General features: G+C 36.7%; 1 protein-coding gene across 3 annotated transcripts; it reads right to left on the bottom strand.

Moving 5' to 3' along the window:
* Window positions 1-765: 765 nt before the first annotated feature.
* LOC127794333 (putative hydrolase C777.06c) lies at window positions 766-16,930 on the bottom strand. Of its 3 annotated transcripts, none has more exons than XM_052325344.1 (12): window positions 16,607-16,930; window positions 16,225-16,343; window positions 16,026-16,138; window positions 15,842-15,883; window positions 12,933-12,988; window positions 12,743-12,819; window positions 11,016-11,135; window positions 2,026-2,102; window positions 1,869-1,932; window positions 1,394-1,444; window positions 1,272-1,320; window positions 766-1,105 (listed from the first exon to the last, which is right to left on the bottom strand). In XM_052325344.1, the coding sequence occupies exons 1-12, from the start codon at window positions 16,767-16,769 to the stop codon at window positions 987-989; spliced, it is 1,050 nt and encodes a 349-aa protein (XP_052181304.1). In that variant the 5' UTR covers window positions 16,770-16,930; the 3' UTR covers window positions 766-986. The 3 variants fall into 3 exon arrangements, 2 of the variants coding, with proteins under 2 accessions (XP_052181304.1, XP_052181302.1); XM_052325342.1 differs by having other exon boundaries at window positions 16,225-16,352; window positions 16,607-16,925; XR_008021640.1 differs by having other exon boundaries at window positions 1,057-1,105; window positions 1,729-1,932; window positions 16,225-16,352; window positions 16,607-16,929.
* Between the last annotated feature and the right edge of the window lie 2,299 nt (window positions 16,931-19,229).

Consider the following 19,229-nt stretch of genomic DNA (forward strand, 5'->3'; position numbering starts at 1 on the left):
TACAACAAGGTGATCATCAACTCAGACATGTCAGTAACCCGTCTAACCAACCAGCCTATGTAGCCCCAAATGGATGAGATATAGGAGATGCTAGAAAAAGATGAAACATAATTGGAAGAAATACAGTCGAAGAGAAATAGGGAGTTAAGGAGATGCTGGAAAACTTTCGTGTCAATGTACGTGTGTAACATTTTTTAGTTAAGTATTTAAATGAATAATTTTTCACAATTCAGTGGCATATTTGAAACCACAAAAAGTTCAACGGTATGAATATTCTTTTAACTCAGGTTTAGAGATACATTTGAAACCACAAAAAGTTTAGAATTCCACAATAAAAAAAAAAAACAAAAATTCAATAGCATAAATATACTTTTAGCCTTAAAAATTATAAAAAATAATTATTCAATCTAAAAATAAACTTAGTTTGAGACAATTTTTTCCATCTAACTTCTTTATGGACAGAAAACACGTTTTTAATATTTTTATAATATTAAAAAATGATCCCAAAACATTTCTAATATTATAAAAAGACTAAAAACGTTTTTTTAATGTTTCAACACAGAAAACATTTCAAAAATACCAAAATGACACCCCCGAAGTGCTTCCATGCATCATACCTTGTCTCTTTCAAATGAAAAGAAAAACTCTCTTAATTCTTATCCCTAATATTAATTATTATTAGAATACATCCTAAGCATTTTGAAAAGAGATGGAATGGCAGATGGCACTCACCCACAAGTCTGACTTATAAAAGTCATTACAATGTGAGATTGTAATGTTAATTTTGAGTTGAGTTTGCGAATGAAATGGCGATAATGTCGAATGATATGTTGGCAATTGAATGCTGAGCATAGCTCAAGAATTTCAGAGGGCAGAAGCCCAGTAGTATAGAAGAAGCTTCAAGAGCAACAAAACTAGTGAAAGATTGAAGCTTTTATTGATTGATTGAGGGAGAAGGGGGGAATGCCAAAAGGGTAAAGGAAGGGTTAGAGGCTTATCGGCAGGCGAAGCCCATCGTAGCTCAGTTGCACGTCCAGGCCCTCCCTATCCATCAATCGTATGAGCTCGCCGTTAACTGTTTCGTGATCCATCAGATGCATCATACCTTCATCATAAAAAATGCAAGACTAGTAGTAGTAGTAGTAGAGATGTAAACAATCACAAGTGATCTCAACCGAAAACAGTTCCGAATTCTTCAAAATCTGAATGCCAAATGCTCATCATTCATCAATCAACGAGGTGGGGAAAGGGCAAGAAAACAGTCTACATACCGGTGAAAAGAGTTCTCTTTGGTTGGATTTTTCGAACTTCTTCCAGGGCCTGCACAAAAGTGAAAACAATGTTGCGAGAAAGAAGGGACAGATAACTAAACGATCAAGAATGATCATCATACCCTTGGAAGTCCAAAATGAGTGGAAGAGGATCGATCTGGCCTCAAGGCATCCTGATGAAATCGAATGTGTAAGTGAATGATACGTGCAAATGCCATGCAACACATGAACTAGCAGCAAGACTTGGTCAAATATGTTTAGATTATTTGTATTGGGTTAGTTGAATAAGCTTAATGCTTGCTGCATTTTAGGAATACTGGTAGATAGTGGTAGTTGTTTCCCTATTTTTATGCTTTGATGATTATCTTTTCATGGCACTAAGTCTATAAATATACTCATTTTAATGAATAAGGTACCGAGAATTAATAAAAAGTATCCAACTTGTCTTCTCTCTAACCTTTGCAGATCTTCTACTACTCTTCTCCTTTCTTTCTTTTCTGCAATTCAGCAGTTTATCCCTCCCCCAAATTCTATCCCTATCAGTGAACAAGAAAGTAATGTGTAGTTCGTTAACTTTAAAGGGAAGGAGAGAACCACCAGGACAAGGATTTCACAGTCCTGCAGAAGTGGATAAGTTTCTTCGGGTATTTCACTGACATCACTGCAAAACCAAATGAAAGGGGATTAATCTTCAAGCATTCTAGTGACTACCAAGTGAACAAACTACGTACAAGCATATATTTAGAACCATTACCTAATGTAACAAATATTACCAAAGCGAAAACCAAGTGAACGATAACCGCTGCCATGCCAGACGGGTAAAGGAGTAAACTGAAAAGGCAGAATAAAGCAAAATAACGGATGGTAAAGTTGTGTTGTATGAAGTGTCTCTTTCTAATTCAACTCTTAAGTTAATTACACTTCCTACAATATTACCAATCAAAAAGCACCTTGCTCAAACAATTGATCCATTAAAAGGTTAAGCAAGTCATTCTATTCCATATAACCAAGTCACAATTGAGGACAGGCGTCGGGCCTCTACTGTTGCTTCTTTATTTATCATTAGAAGATTGCAGGTTGAATTTTGGAAATAGCCTCTTTGCAAAGTAGGGGTAAGGTTGCATACAAAAACAAATTTTGTCAACCCCAGCAAAGTGGGAAGCCTTGTGGAAGGGGGTTCTCTTTTGTAAGCAAGTCAAACTCATCAAAGCTGAGGCTTGCACACTTTGGCCATTAACCCCCAAGAATAAGACACAAAAATTGTTTAATCCTTTGCAGATCTATTTAAAGCTCACAGAACTGCAATTTAGAGACAAGCAGAAAAGAAGTGGCCCGACTTGCCTCCTTTCTCACTATCAATGGTTGAGTTTAGAAGCAGGTATGCAAAGCTCAATACAAGCAGAGCTGGTCCAAAGTCATATTCAGACAGATTGTGCAGTAGAAATGTATTCAAAGGTAAAAGGAAAAAACATCATCGCTCTTTCAAGGATTTTTTTATTTAATTTTTAAGAAAAACCCTGGTTTAACCCTTTCAAGTAAGCATGTGCTCCTCATTTGACAGATGTTTTACAGGATCTGAATCACACAACCTTATTGGTCTGTCAGACTTCCAAATCACTGAGAAACTGGAAATTTAGTTCCGATTTTTTAGTACCTAACACAACAAAAGAGATTATAACACCTGGTATTCTGCTGCCATCCCTCCATTTTTCACCTGCTTACTTGAAGAAGTAAATGTCTACTGACCTAAGTTTGACCCGATCATTGATAAATAAGCTATGATAAATATTATCTCAACAGCTCAAATCCCAAAGCCCCAGTCTTCCTTATTTCTCTAATTATTTTCTTTTATAGATATTTTCATACAGGTGCAATGTGACATTTATAAAGCCCAGTGATATGAACTACTATAGAGGAATTATAGGATATCACAGCTTTAAAAATCCTCCGTTCACCAACTACAAATTAAAAAGAGCATCCCCAAGTGCACGAGACTCCATGCTTTGCGAGGGTTGGGTGGGGGGGGGGGGGGGTGTCATGACCCCAAGGGCATAGGAGTAATTTTTTTTGTTATATGTATTTGTCTTTGTTGTACCTTAGGCTGTTAGGGTGTTATACCTACAATAGTTACTAACTAAAGGGATGTAACAGCCAATAAATAGGCTGTGGAAGTAGAGAATGGGGCTTATGAATGAATTAGAATTCTGTTAATTCTAATTCTCCTAACTCTCCCTCGGTTTTCCTCTCTTCACCCTCAATTCTCTCTGTTTTTGTCTTGTCTCTCTCTCTCTTCCTTTCTGCTCTTTCTTTCCCGTATTCTTACCAAATTCCTTTCTAAACCCTAGCCAAACCCTAGGGTAATGACATTTGGTATTTGAAGATTGCACCCGGCAGCTTTCTTTGTCGATTAATTCTTAACGGATCGATGGTTGTTGTCTGACAGAGGTTGATTCTCGGTATTTGAATGCGACTACAGAATCCGATACTAGTAGGCGAGTTCAGGCGATATAAGCCAATCCCTCAACTCCGGTGAAAGATTGCTGAACTAATCGAGTGCAGTAGGCATTTCCAGAAGTGACGGTAGAATTGATTGAACAATTGAGTTGATCAATTACAAAGGGTGTGAGCTTCAGGGGAAGCAAACTGAATTCAGGAGAATTTAGTTCCAGTGATTCCAACAATCCTTGGCAGTTAGGTTAGGATTTGAAGCAGCGATTTCTGACTATCCAAGCTTGAGGTGAACGTAGGTCCAAGCGATCTTGAATCTATAGCAATTGCAAGCAAATCGCGTGCAAGCCCGGAGGTTGTTTATCCATCACGATTGTTGGCTTTGATCGGTAATTTAGTTGCAAATTAGAGGCACGAAATTCAGGTGAATTTAGACAATCCTTGGACGGTGATTGGGTGAAAGACGAAGACATCGATTCCAGTAGGAAACGAAGTTGCAATTGAAGTAAAGCCGATTTGTTGAGAATCTCACATCGCCTCCACAAGAGAGACCTGGGCTATATATAAGGAGGAGGATCCCTCCACCTGTTAAGCTAGCTTTTCAAATTAGAGTTCTACCTCTAACTTCTCACATGGTATTAGAGCTAACCCTTGGCTGTCGTAATCATGGATCAGTACCCTGCCCGATCACCTGGGCATGTATCAGTTACTGGAGAAGCTTCAGCGCGGGGGGAGAGTGTTCAGAATCCCACATTGCCTCCACAAGGGAGACCTGGGCTATATATAAGGAGGAAGATCCCTCCATCTGTTAAGCTAGCTTTTCAAGTTGGAGTTCTATCTCTAACTTCTCACACGATCAATCTTTGGTTGTCTTGATTTTGAAGGTGAAACAAATTGGTGATTTCAATTGTGATTCCAGATCTAGTCATTGCATGTACAGTTGGTTGAGGCAAACTCAGGACTACTGAATTTAGATTTGAGGAAGGCGAATTAGATCTAGGTGAATTCCAAGCAGCTAGATTAGGTGACTATTGGAGGCGGTGTCCGGTTGACTCTCGACTAATAATTGAGGCTTGGAATTTGACAGAGAGTACAAGGGACAATTGCAGCAAGTAATTCGAGAGGAGTTATTCAAGTCGATTCCTCAAGGGACTACAACAGAGCAATTTCATGGCCTTAAACCTCTTTTGCCCAATCGTATGAGGTCCCGAATTGAAGGCAAAGGCAGATCTATCACCTAACAATTCATTTCGATCGAAAATTGTAGGCAGGTTGGTGGCTAGTGCAGCGATCAATTCTCATTCCGGAGGATAACAACAGTTGTGCGATTCTCAGGGGATTGTTCATGGTAAATCAGATCTTGAGACTGGTTGACTCAGCGAATTCTCAAATTGTGACAGATCTAGAGGTCCTTCGTTGTTGCATTGAGGTTGAGGCGAGAAGGAAGGTGCAGAAAAGAATCAATTTTTTTCATAAAGCAGTTTGTGGTCATCGGAAGCAGTTACAGAGATCAAGCGATTGTTGATTTACAGCAATTCCGATCAAAATTGGCGATTGGGCAAAAGAGCAGCTCTGGCCATTCATTACACGCCGCTAGGTCCAAATCGGGAATTATCTGAAGAAGTAAGACGCATTCGGAATCGGGAACTGAATAACGATTAAGGGGATCAAGGTGAAACAGATCGAATCAAAGATGGAGGCGTGGGAGTTCAAGTTAACACAAAGGCGTAAGGCCATCATGACCCACAGACAGAAGGATAGTGCGGCCAACAAAGAAAACATGCGGAAGGATCTAGCTGTCTCTCAAGAAGGAGTGCAGAGAGGCTTGGAGAGGCATCGAGAGACGATGGAGCAGCATGGCCAACGAATCCACAACATGTTCAACATGTTGTCTTCGCTACCTCTATTCCGATTATCACTGGATTTTCCTTCTTGGGCAGTAGCTGATTTAATTTTGCCCAACCATGGCATCCTCCCTAGGACCTCTGGTCTGCAAGAGATAAAGGAACTACTGGTCTTGGAACCATTTTCCCACACTCCCAATCATACCCCAATTCCTAGGGAAGGGGAGGTCATGAGAACTGATTTTGCTAAAGATTTATGTGACCGATTTGGGGAGAAGAACATGATTGATGTGATTGATGGGTTCAACAAATTAAGGCAGAAGGGATCGATGACAGATTATCAGATTAGATTTGAGGAGCTAATGTAATACCCGAAAATTTTTGTGTATTTAAGTGTAATTTTTATTATGGAAAAAGTGTAATTTTTTAAAATTATGGGGCAAAAGTATAATTTTTGGAAACCTAAGGACTTGAGGGCAAGGGTCCAAAGTGAAAGAGGGCAAAAGTTGAGGGGCCAAAATGCAAAATGCAGTGTGAACACTGCAACCAACCGACGACCGCACTGTGGTCGCTTACAACACATTTAATCGATGTTCAAGAAGGAGCTAGGCTATCAAAACCTAGAGGAAGGTGACTGATGCAAGGAAGCGACCAAATTGGCCAAAAAATAAGCCAGAAATGGCTATAATTAGGAGGGTTTTTGGCCGAGGGTTTCATCGATCTTCATTCGAAAAATCCAAGCATTTTGGGAGAAATTGAGGGAAATGGATAGAGGGCTTTTGTTCTCCAAGTAAGGGAGAATTTCTGAAGAGTTTGAGGGTATTTTGGTATTGGTTTGAGGGTATTTTGAGCATAAACGAAAATCGAAAGAACCACCGAAGACACACTGTAATCGGTCGATTTGAGGGTGTTTTGGCTGAATTTTCAAGCCACTAGTGAACCCATCGTGTTCAGAAGGAAGAATAAAGCAAGAGAAAAGAAGAAAAACCAAGAAATCGGAGCAAAACCAGTGGTCAGTGGCGAGAAGAAGGCCAGAGAAGATGACCGGTTTCTAGCACGTGGGTGTGAGTGCGTGTGGGGGCGTAAAGGTAAGAAAATAGAGAAAAAAATAGAAAAAGGAAAAAATAGAGATAAAAATGGAAAAAAATGAGAAATTATGGGAAAATTCCAAAAAATTAGGGAATTTAATTTTATTAATTTTTTCTGGAATTTGGTCAGGAAAAATACCAAGGCACGAGTCTCAAGACAGAGCATGAATTTTTAGGAAGCTTAAACAACTAGATCAAGGTGAGTGATTTTTCCAAAACTTATACGTGATATGTTTTGCTTAAATGAGCATGAAATTCACAAGGGATTTGCTAAGTCTATGTAATTTATGTGCATCTTGTTATACATATGCATATTCATTTTGTATTGTCTCAGTAATTGTGATACTACCTTTGGGCATGAAATCATCAACATATTAATAATCGTGTTGTCCATGTTAATCATGGAGGGATGGGAGTTTGCCCTAGTAACCTGACTTGCATTTCCCCAAGTGAGTTTTGTCGGAATGGCCATGAAAGTATCTCGTGCCATGCGTGATTGCCGGGGTGACTGTCAAGAGTTTCGTGCCAGGGCTAGAATGCTAACGAAAGCTATTCTAGGGTGTCGATTCATTCATGTCCATGCATTATATATACATGAAAATTATTTTAAACTCTCACTTAGACGATTCATTTTCTAATTTAGACTTTGTCCTTAGAATATTCAAACGTTCTAGGTGGGACGAACAATAGAAAGGGAAAGGAGGTTGCCGAGACATGATTCAATTATACTTTGGTCCTACACCCATAACAGGACGAATCATGAGATTTCTGATGATATTAGGCATGTTATTATGTCTTGATTTGTCTGCCGAATATTGTAATTTTTATGGTTATTGAGAACAATATCGTACGATTTAAATTCATTTGCAATTATAATATCCCATCAGGTTTCGATTTTGCTTCCACAAATATTTAATTTACCATTCATTAGCTTATCATTTGGAATGCTAAATATATATGTTTAAGGACTTTTAAATATGATATTTTGGGAATTTAGAGATGGTGTTGTCAAAAAAAAAAAAGATCTCGGAATAATGACACGCCTTGGAAGGGAGGGTCGTTACAACTAAGGTCCTTCATGTGGAACACTCAGCCAACCTTGACGGAGCATTATTTTGTATCAAGTTTTATTAGTGGTTTAAAGGATGAATTGAGGTCAATGGTCAAGATGATGATATTTGCAACTGTGAAACAGACAACTGAGAAAGCAAGGTTTCAAGAACTCACCTTGGAAGCCATTTTTAGAAAGCATGGGCTGTAGCGTAACGGTTCTACTAAGAGCAGCCAACTGATTGAAGGAGTTGCTAAGGCTGGAAATCATGTTGAGTAGGAATCTGAGAAAAAATTGGAGTTTGACCGATCAGTTGTAACTAAAAGACTCCGACAAGGAAGAAAGATCGAACAAGGAAATCAGTGGGAATCACAGTTTATATTTGTCAAAAGTTGATGAAGTAGCATTGGAAGATGAGAATGACATTGCAGATAGGTTCCATGCCACTGATGAAAGACAGCCATGCAATGAGGACTTGGACCAAAGAAAGAAGCGGGAGACTTACACAATCCTATTGTTACTTTGAGCGTCGGTCTTGTTGTTACTTCAAATGGTGTAAACCAATTACAAGTGTTGGCTCTAGTAGAAAAGGAACAATTAAAATTGACTAAACAGGAGAACAACCATATGGTTCAGAAGATGATGGAAAAGAGGCTGTTGCCATACGGTTCAGGAGTTTAGACATTGGAGAAGGGAGCGTTGACATGGAGATCTTGAAGGTCTCTCTTGAAGATGAGGAAGGAGAAGCGGTTGTGAAGATGGGAGAGGATACGATTACACCAACCTCGGAGTTTAAAGATTGTAAGATGATTTTTCGTGAAGGCATAGACCCTCAATCACCAGGACTGGAAGAAGCTGTTAAATCACCTTCATTGGATCAGGTAACACCGACTAAAAAATCAAACAATGGTGAGGGAATCGGTGTTTTAATCAAAGTGAATGACCAATAGAGTATAGTTCAAGGTTGGTTAGAGATTGACAGAGGATGCTGGCGCTTGGAAGAAATTGATCACAATGAAACCTTCCAGCAATATATTCTTAATTTGGAGCAGAGGAGGATGCAAAAGGACAAAGCGAAACAAGATGAAAGCAAGATGGTGGAAGAAATTTTTGTCGAGGGAAATGACACTTTTGTTGTTTTGTTTATTCCTATTTCAGTTGGAGAGCTGCAACGTCAAATCAAATTTTGGCTTGCAAAGAAGTTTGAATTCCTTTCTATGATTGAAAATGGTATGGTTGCAGGAATGACAGATCAATTGGAACCATTTTCAATGGCAAGAGGGAAGAGATGGATGGTTGGACTTGGTGTTGCAACAAGTCATAGTACTACTACTATTAAGGAAAAAGAAAAGGGAAAGCAAAAGAAAAGAAAAATAAGAGATAAGAACAAGAAAAGACGGAAAAAAAAAAAACAGATGGTAAAGATGGGTATTGGATGAAGAAACAATGGCTCAGCTGTAATAAATTTCTTAGGGACAAAAAAGCTTTCAAGGAATGGGGATTGTCACAACCCCAAAGGCATATGAGTATTTTTTTCTGTTACATGTATTTATTTTTGTTGTACCTTAGGCTGTTAGGGTGTTATACCTACAATAGTTACTAACTGAAGGGATGTAGCAGCCTATAAATAGGCTCTGGAAGTAGAGAACGGGTCTTATGAATGAATTGAAATTTTGTCTCTCTCTTAATTCTCCTAACTCTCCCTCAGTTTTCCTCTCTTCTCCCTTAATTCTCTCTGTTTTTGTCCCATCTCTCTCTCCCTTTCTGCTCTTTCTTTCCCGCATTTTTACCAAATTCCTTTCTAACCCTAGGGTAGTGACAGGGGGTTTGTACTCAGCCTGTCCCTTGATTTTTTGCAAGAACGCTGCTTCTAGAACCTGAACCCAAGGAGCAACTTTACTGCTGTTCCCAAGGCTTTAGTGACTACAAATGAGAATTTAACATATTTTCCAAGGATTTCATTTTTCATACATTGATTGAGGACCCAAAATACATGAATAAAACTCTAATATTTCCAAATTTCAACAGTGAAAGAGAACAGAGCCTGTTGAGTCTGCTCCCACCCCCCTTGAGCAAGGTCATCAAGGGTGAAAGACGCCCCTAAGGTGCTATGATGTTCATATCGCCTGAAGTGCTAGGCGCCAAAAAAGCGCTCACCCAAGCAAAGCGAGGCACTAAATTAATAAAAAATTAATACTAAAAATATTAATATAAAAAAGATAATCAAATAATGCATATATTATAAAACAAAACATTCCTTGATACAGATTCTTCTAATATTTTTCAGGCAAAGACATAAAATGTAGCAACAGATAGACGAGGTTGAGTTTGCTTTTCTCTACTCGATATCTCATTTTTCCTCTTCCTATTAGATTGTCCAGGACATTTGCATGCCTTCTCTGATTTTCAGAGACAACAATCTTTTATTTTCATTCTTTTTTCTATTTTTTCCCTTTGTTACAGCCCAAGCAAGTGCCTGAGGGACTCAATGCCTCTGATAAGGCACTTGCCTAGGCAGCACTTGAGTAAAGGAGCCTCACCTGGCAGTTTGCAAGGCGCTTAGGCCTTAATGCTTCTGATGAGGCACTCGCCTAGGCAGCACCTGAGGAAAGGAGCGCCTGGCAGTATGCAAGGGACCTTGCGTTGCCCAAGCGCCTCTCTCGTCTTTGACTACACTGCCTTGGAGAGGGCGAGAGAGAGAGAGAGAACAACTTTTAGCAAAGATAGAAAGACCCAAAGCACTTGGTCAGGGGAGGGCACACCACGCCATGCCAGGGCCAATCTACACCTAATCAAATCACACAATCCTCAAGAGCAAGCCCAGCTGATTTTCTCTCTCACTACAATGTTTCCTCATTCTACTGTTCAAAAAATTGTTGAGTAGGACATGTTTTAGTGACAAGATTACAAGTTTTAAATAATTGTGGATGAAAAACCCAGAGCTTGAACAAGAAATACCTAGACAACAGAAATTTGTTTAAAAGTCCATAAAATTTGAATCTCATAAGGTATGCATGTTATATACTGGGGAGTCTAACTTTCTTCATCCCTCCCACCAAATCCCGCCAAAAGAAGAAATGGTTAGAATAAAAATACAAAACCAAGAAATCAACCATCCAGATGAAGTATTAATTACTTCCAGTTTGCAGCTTATTTGACTAGTCAGTAAAATTGTTCTTATTCAGCTACAGCACAAAATAATGTGTTTGGCCCATTGTTATTGGATGCTTCAAACATGCACGGAAGCAAAGTTTTGGAGCAAAATCCCATTTCAAGTATATGCAGAAAGTGCTAAAAATATGATTTCTCTGACCTTTAAATCATGGACAAGGAATGGCTCTTCATGAATGATGTTAAATTCCAAGTCTGAGACAGCAGCACCTGGTATTATAACACTTGTATCCACTAAATAATAATGAGTTTTCTTCATCACCTGAAATCAGTAACTGTTCTACAGTTATATCCAATAAAACAGCATATTCCACTCCCAACTATTGTGATGTCATTTCATCGTGAGCTGAGCAAAAACTTAAAAGTAAACAGATATGGGGGCCAGCAGGACTTTAGATCAAGATTCTTTAACCACACACATAGTGATGCTGGGATAGAGCGAGACTGAGAAAACAGATTAAAAGGCAAAGAAAGACATGAAAAAAGTGCCAAATAAACAGCTTTTGCTATTGACTAAGGATGCATGTTAATCTGCCTAATAGAATCTGCAGGTGAAATACATACAGTTTAAAATACAATGGTTATCAGTCACATACATGACAGGCATAGCAAACAAGAAAATTTAATAGCCTGGTAGAATTGCATACTTCACTCTATGAAAGATCTATTATTTGTAAATTAGCTGTAACGGCCGGGGTCCACATAGCAACGTATTGTCCAGTTCAGGTCGCAACCAATCCCCGGTTTTATCGCTCTGGGATTTAATCCCAAAATGCGCGTCACTATATAGAACACCCTCCGCACTTATATACCCAGTTCCCCCCCTTTGCATGGCCGATGTAAGATTCGCCTAAGGTGCCTACATGCACCCCCCCTAGGGACTCAGCGTCCTCGCTGAGGTTTGCCCCACCACCGCGCTCAGAGGCTCGGGGGTCGACTCTGATACCATTACTGTAACGGCCGAGGTCTACATAGCAACGTATTGTCCGGTTCAGGTCGCAACCAATCCCCGATTTTATCGCTCTAGGATTTAATCCCAAAACGCGCGTCACTATGTAGAACACCCTCCGCACTTATATACCCAGTTCCCCCCCTTTGCATGGCCGATGTGGGATTCGCCTAAGGTGCCTACATAGTGTACATTTTTTTCTGAACATAATTAACCAATTTCTGACAGGGACATCAGTTGAGGACAAATTCTCATAGCAAAGCAGCATTACCATCATTTTAACCGACGCCCCCCCCCCTCCAAACCCAACCCCCCAAAAAAAGTGCAAGAAAAACTGCAATAAAGACAACTGAGAGATTTATTAGCACAAACATAAGATGTAAAATAAGCATTTATCATAAGACTGGACAAAGCTCAATTTACAAATCCAAGAAGGAAAGAGGGGGGGAAAAAAGGAACAAAATGCATACCCTATTACACAGCTAATACTTGTAACAAAAGATCATGCCTTCTCTTTTGGGTCATTGCCCCATATTATAAGTTATTACATTGTTTATAGAGATTTGCACAAATTTAATTTATAATTTTCTGACCAATTTCTCAAAACTCTACACAAATGACTTTCAGCAAACAAAGAGAGTCATATTCAGAAGTAAGCACCAAATCTGCAACCTTATAATAAAATCATGCTAAAGTTGACGCATGAAGCTTCCAGTAAAAAAAATATTAGATCTACAATTTCCTTGTCAGAAATTGCCCACCTAAAAAAGGGTGTTGACAAACAAATTTTTTAACGTGCATGCAAGGGGGATAGTAAAAGTCGTGGAGTTTGAATGCTCACCAAGTCATTGACAAAAAATAAAGATGATGACACAAGAATATTATAATAAAATGCAAGAAAGAGAGTGGTAGAATAGGACCTCATAATCACGTTGTGCTACATAAATTGGAATGTAAGGCTGAATATTGTTTGTCCAATCACGAAGATCATCCAAACCTACACAAAAAGCAAATTTTTAAGGCATAAAATTTGAATCACTAAGCAAAGTAATGCACTTTCATGCCTTCTTAATTACAAAGAACAAAATAAAAGGAGTTGACACCACAGACCTCCAATTGCATCAGCATGAGAATGAGTAATAATAACCGCATCAATTGTTCTTATCCTGACAGAAATACAAGTAGTTACATGAAGATAAACAAGTGACAATATAAATTGAAAAAAAATATATATATATGCAAGAGAGCAACGACTTGGGATTGTTGTAGCCAACCCCACCAGTGGGATTAAGGCTTGGGGTTGTAATCAACAAATTCACAACTTCACAACTTTGCCACTGCATTTTAACAGTAGATCTTGAGGGCAATCAGCTGCTGTAAAGAAACTATGTTGTTTTTGTTTTGTATGGTAAAATGGGAAATTCCCACCTTCATTTTAGGCAAGATAATTCCTGCGCACAACTATTCCTGCAAAACCCATGAATAGAGGGAATTTGAGGTTGGAGTATCGGAGATCTCCAGTATAATGCTAGAACCATTACTCAGGTAGTTCCAGTGCAGGCAAAAGATAAGGCTCCTAATTGAATAGAGGATGAATTAAGTGAAGACAAATTTGCAGCAATATCTAGCACTATACAGTCAACAATATCAGTTTTCTAGTATAGTGAGGAACTGTTTGAATAAGTCTTCAGTTTCTAGCAAAAGAAAGAGAAATATGACATCTATGAGATGTCAAGATTGTGGTATGTGCAATAGGTGCATGAATGCATGACAGTTCAAATATATCGTCCACAGTTAATGTCATATTTATGCAAAGGACAATGATAGGTTGTCTGAATTCATGGGGAGAATGGTTATCCAGCCCGGCAAATTGACAAATAGGGGATTGTAATCCAAAATGACAATTATATTTGAGTAACATTGTTACTGCCACTGCAAGTGCAAAAGGAGATTGCATTTATAGTCAAGTTAAGTTTGTAGGGAATCAATGGTCAATCTGACAAAAACTTAATTGACTAATTTAGATGGGCTTCATTTGGATTACAATCCCCTATTTCATATTTGTGGCAAAATATAGACCACACCTGACCACAAAATTATCTACCAACCACAAACTTCTGAAATATTTTATGAACTTCCCATGCATTACGCACAAAGTTACCTCACATTCCCTCAGGGAAACATAGGCCTTAATACTAACAGTAGTAGTTTTACATAGCATATAAACAGCTAAAAGCCTAGAAAGCCATCAACAAAACACCAACAACAATGGTTCGCCAAGATCCAAAATCACTTGTCAGAGCTTGCACTTGGATGTACAACTTGTTTGTTTTGCATTAAAATGCATCTTTGTTTTGAGATTTCAATTGCTAATATCAATGATACGGACATTTTTACAACATTAGCTCTAATCCTACTAGGCAGGGTCAGCTACATGAATTCTAGGCCTCCGTGAATGAATGGTAAAGTGGTTTTTTCTAAAAAGTTAATCGATGAAATTTTTTTAATTTTTCACTGGAATATCACACTGCTTGTTAGTATGATTCTAATTCATAGTGCATTAAACATGCATTATGTCCAAAGCACAATCCATGAAATCTGATTGAGATGTTCAGAGTGTATAATCTTTGTACACATGTTACCAAATAGCAATAGGAAGGGCGTTTATACTATGATTCACATAGCAATTGAATCATCATTCACACATATAAGCAAAGGAGCAAAAGGAATCATCAGAATCCCTAAGATAAGCTGTTATTCAGATGCATTATGGTAATTGGTAAAACTAAGAAGATTGCACTTAGGTATATTTTGCCAGGTGCCAACAAACAGGATGTTCTCAAATCAACCTCATAATTAACTTTATTCAACATCTGAGGTGGGACAAACATATCTTTTTTCTTCCCTTTTCTTTTCTTTTTTTAGATGGCTAGAATATATATAACATAAACAGAATATCTACATTTTCCTACTAGCATTATGGGATCAGCTACATGAATTCTTGCTTTCCATTCATTTTTATCTATACCTTATCTTCTATAAGGCCCATACAATTAATTTCTCACTGAAGAGTCTCCCAACAAGTTTTTGTTGATCTTCCTCTACCTCTGTTGCTAAATACCTATTCCATTCCATCCACTCTCCTCACAGAGGCCTTTATTAGTCTTCTTTTCACATGACTAAACCGTCTTAATCGAGTATCTCACATCTTATCTTGAATGGGAGCCACTCTAACCTTATAAAATTATGTGATAGAACAAAGCTAGTTTTATAGCTATCTTATAAAATCTTTCTTGTTATCACATAAAATGCCAAATGCACTTTTCCATTTTAACCATCCTACCTTAATTCTATGGGTAACATCCTCATTGATATCCCCATCTTTTTGGATGATGATTGATCCAAGATATCTAAATTGGTCTTTTCTTGGTAGGAGTTAATCTTCCAATTTTACCATAACATTAGCCACGCTTATATTTTTACCAAACTTACATTGCATATACTTGGTTTTCAATCTACTTAATTTAAAACTTTTAGATTCTAAAATGTTCCTCCATATCTCGAGCTCAATATTCACACCTTTTGTTTCATCCACCAACAAAATGGATAGTGTGTCTCAAAACCTTGAGATTAAAAACATAAGAAGCAAGGATATGGAGATGCAAATTCACGCTTTTCTTATCTTATTATTACATCTCATCTTATTTTCTTCTAGCTTGCAATGTATTTGGGTTTGTATCCAAACAATAAATGCATGCATTGACCCAAGCATCCAATTTCGAAACAAGAAAGAATTTGAAAAGATCATACTTGGGCATGTGTTGCACACCTGTTAAGATGTGTACGAGCATTGTTAGGTCCATGTGGGTATATCTAAAGAGGACAAAATCACCTTCTAGAAGCACATGTGCTTCTTAGCGTTTATGAATCAACATAAGCAAATAAACAAGCTAGAAACTCAAATGGATTTTTTATGCCCTAAATGTAAAAGGTAAAGTAATATGCATGAAGACTCTTACTCATAAGTAGGAAACCACCGTAGAGCACTATGGTAAAAGAACCTGCACCATATTTTTCGTAAGGAAGATTTAGTTACAGCAGCAGTAACATGTCTGCAGTAAAACTTATTAGAAATAAGACAACAGGATGCGATCTAAACGAAACAAATAAAGTTCAGCATTAAATGGAAGATATTTTACTTACTTGCCAGCATCTATAAGGATGTTACATGTTCCAGAAGGCCTAGGATAACGGATAAGGATGCTTGTGTTGAGTCTCCTATTCTTATTGCCAGGTTCCACAGCTTTGGAACACACCTTTAAAAGACCCATCAATAGATCCTTTTGAATAAACTAACACAATAGCGAATACAATATTAAGCATAAAAGTTATGTCCGCATACCGGGCATGTCTTTTCAGGATTTGTGAGGCAGCTCACACGTGGAATTCCTTCACTAGTTCCAGTCCCCAAAAAAATGATTTCAGGCTGTTCTGTAGGTGTTTGTAGCCCGGGTTGTGCATCTGCAGATTCTGTAGATAAGTGCTAGTCACCACACAACTCGTGTACTAAAATGATACCTAAAATTGAATGTTATTAAGAAACACGAATCAAACAGGTAATATATATATATATATAGAGAGAGAGAGAGAGAGACCCACTTCATATATTGGAGTTTTGAATTGTTATTAAGGCATAAGATTAACAAATAAACCAAAATACAATCAAGGAAAAAACCCAAGTTGGGATGGAAAATTTATACGAATAGAGTAAGGAAGAGGCTTACTTGATTGAAGATAAGCTTGGAAAATTCGCTTGAATGGATGAGAGACGCGTCCTGGAACTGAAAATGCATACTTGGAAAGGGGTGAGTGCCGGCTTAAATGGTAGAAATTGATTGGGGACAAGGAAGAGGAAGCTGGACGAAATGCTCCCAAAAACATTGCCATTTCAGGAAGAAAGAAAGCTCTAAATTACTGGGAAACGCTCAGAGAGAAGGAGAAAGAGAGAGAATTGATTTGGGGGCCGTAGCGCTGTCTTCTTCACCGTTCGAACATTGCGACGAGAACAGAGAGAGAGAGAGAGAAAGAGAGGAGAGAGATTATAACTGCTTCGAATATTCTGTGTTTTCTTTTTCTTTGGGCCTGACCCTTCGTTTGACGCGAAATGGTTTGCCTTTTATGGCCGGTTGGGCATTCCCGGCCCAATAGTCCAAGGCCTGCTAATCAAGGCAGGCCCATAGCCCGCTTATTCAGCCCAACTTCTTCACATTTTCTAAAACCTAAACCAAAACAAGAAAATACATTTGCATTGACTCAACCAATTCACAACCCCTATTTTACGAAATCTATAAAATCGACTCAAACTTATCAAGAATGGAGAAAATTTCTCTCACGAGATATAGATCTCGAAAGATGTATAAAATCAACTTGTGTTGAATTTCTAATAAATTATTTTTTATCTGAAGTATTCGTTTGAAAATTCAAAATAAGCGATCTTAAAAGATGTGAATATTCTTTCATCTGTCAGCATTCAATCTCTATAAATAAAAAGTGATCAATCCAACCAAAATAGACAATAATTCATACACAAACTAGATAAATACTTTATTATTTTTCTATTTAAACTAACTTAAGTATCATAGAGTTCGCACGAAAAATATCTCACGCCCTTGACTGTTTTTTATTTTATGTCTCCTAGAGACCGAAAACTGGAGACTCTCCCACATTTATAAACTTATTGTTATATCTCAATAATAATAAATAAAAAAATACTTATTTGTTAATTTTTTTTAGATTTGTATTTAAATTATAAACATCAAAGTTAAATCCTTACCTTTTGTCTTTTTTATTAAGTAATTTAAAATATAATATAGTTAAATTTATTTAAATATTAGAAATAAAATAAAATTATTATTACTTAATTATGATTTTTAAAATAATTATTAACATTATCTATATACAAATTACCCTAAATGACAACTGTTGGAACTTTGGGAGACATCCCAGATTTGTAGACTATCTTAACCTGGCACACTTTTCCTTAAAATGGTCAATCTGCCACGTCCCCATCAACTGAATTTGTCAGACCAATTGGTCCAACAGATGGACCAACCAGATTAAGCCAGTTATTATTATTATTTTTTTTTTTGTAATTTGCTATTAATTACTTTTATTTAATTAAACAAGTGTTCTAAAACCTGATTTCTCATGTTTTAGCATACGCCAGCATTAAAAAAATTCTTGCAAAAAATTTAGATATTATCTATAAAAATTAGCTATAGATATTATTTATAAAAATTTTAATTTAATAGATTTCAGAATACTAAAATAATCCGTAAGAATCATAATTCTAAATAGATCTAAAAAAATTCCATATCTTGATCCATTATTCAAAATAGGTAATCTCTAATATTAATTTTAATACAATATTCAAGTCTTTAGTGTTAACTTAACCATAAAAGTATTTATTGAGAATTGTTCTGTGTTTTTTGATCGTTCATAAAGTTCAAACGACTTAACAATGATGTTTTTAATTGAAAATTTTATTATTATGTATGAACGACAATAATATGTATATTTTAAATTTTAATTTTATAATATTATATATTATATTTTCGATCTTCAACTAGTTTTGGAGACTACAACTTGATTGAAACTTTCAAGTGTTAAAACTTGTAAGTGTGAAAAGGACAGACGATTGAACTAAATCATCGAAATTTAAACATTTTTTAGTATAATTAACAAATCTCTCTTTTAAGATTAAACCCATAAATTTTTTTTACCAAATAACTCAATTAAAGTTCACAGCAACAAACGGAATAAATAAAGTTGTAAATTATATCTATTATATTCCTTTTTCTTCTTGTTGAGTAAATGTGTAATTATTTATTATATTTTAATATGTATAGAGTAAATTTATTAAAGTGATGTTAGGAGTCATGAGTGATAATACTGTGTCATTAGTCATATGTTACATCTTTATTGAATGAAGTGTTAGGAAAATGAGATAATGACACATAATCTTTTTAATCTCATCCAATAAAGAGACATCACATAACTTATGATACTATCATCAATCATGACTCTTATTATTATTTAATTTATTAATCATAGGTAAGAGTCTATATAAAAACTTCTTCTACACATCATATTAAGAGGCTATTTGGCTTACCGTTTTTTAGTAGAGCTTTTAAGCAGGGTAGTTGTTAATATAAAAGTTGTGTAGTGTTTAAGTTGATAATGTGTTTGAAAAAATATGTTTTTAAGTTGTTAGTTAATAGTTATGTGTTTGGTTTGTAAAAGCTGATAAATTGTTAAAATTTGACAAAAAAAACTAAAATAGACATGATGCTAAATAATATAAATAAAATTTATAAAAATTTGATTTTTTATAAAAAAAATTATAAA

The sequence above is a fragment of the Diospyros lotus genome, chromosome 2 (genome assembly GCF_014633365.1).
Source record: "Diospyros lotus cultivar Yz01 chromosome 2, ASM1463336v1, whole genome shotgun sequence".
Taxonomy (NCBI): Eukaryota; Viridiplantae; Streptophyta; class Magnoliopsida; order Ericales; family Ebenaceae; genus Diospyros; species Diospyros lotus.

Coding starts and splice junctions, on each gene's coding strand:
- LOC127794333 (XM_052325342.1), bottom strand. CDS start 16,769: ATGGCAATGTTTTTGGGAGCATTTCGTCCAGCTTCCTCTTCCTTGTCC. Junction 16,139..16,224: donor ATCCTGAAAAGACATGCCCG/GTATGCGGACAT, acceptor GGTCTTTTAAAG/GTGTGTTCCAAAGCTGTGGA. Junction 1,933..2,025: donor GGTAATATTTGTTACATTAG/GTAATGGTTCTA, acceptor TTGGTTTTGCAG/TGATGTCAGTGAAATACCCG.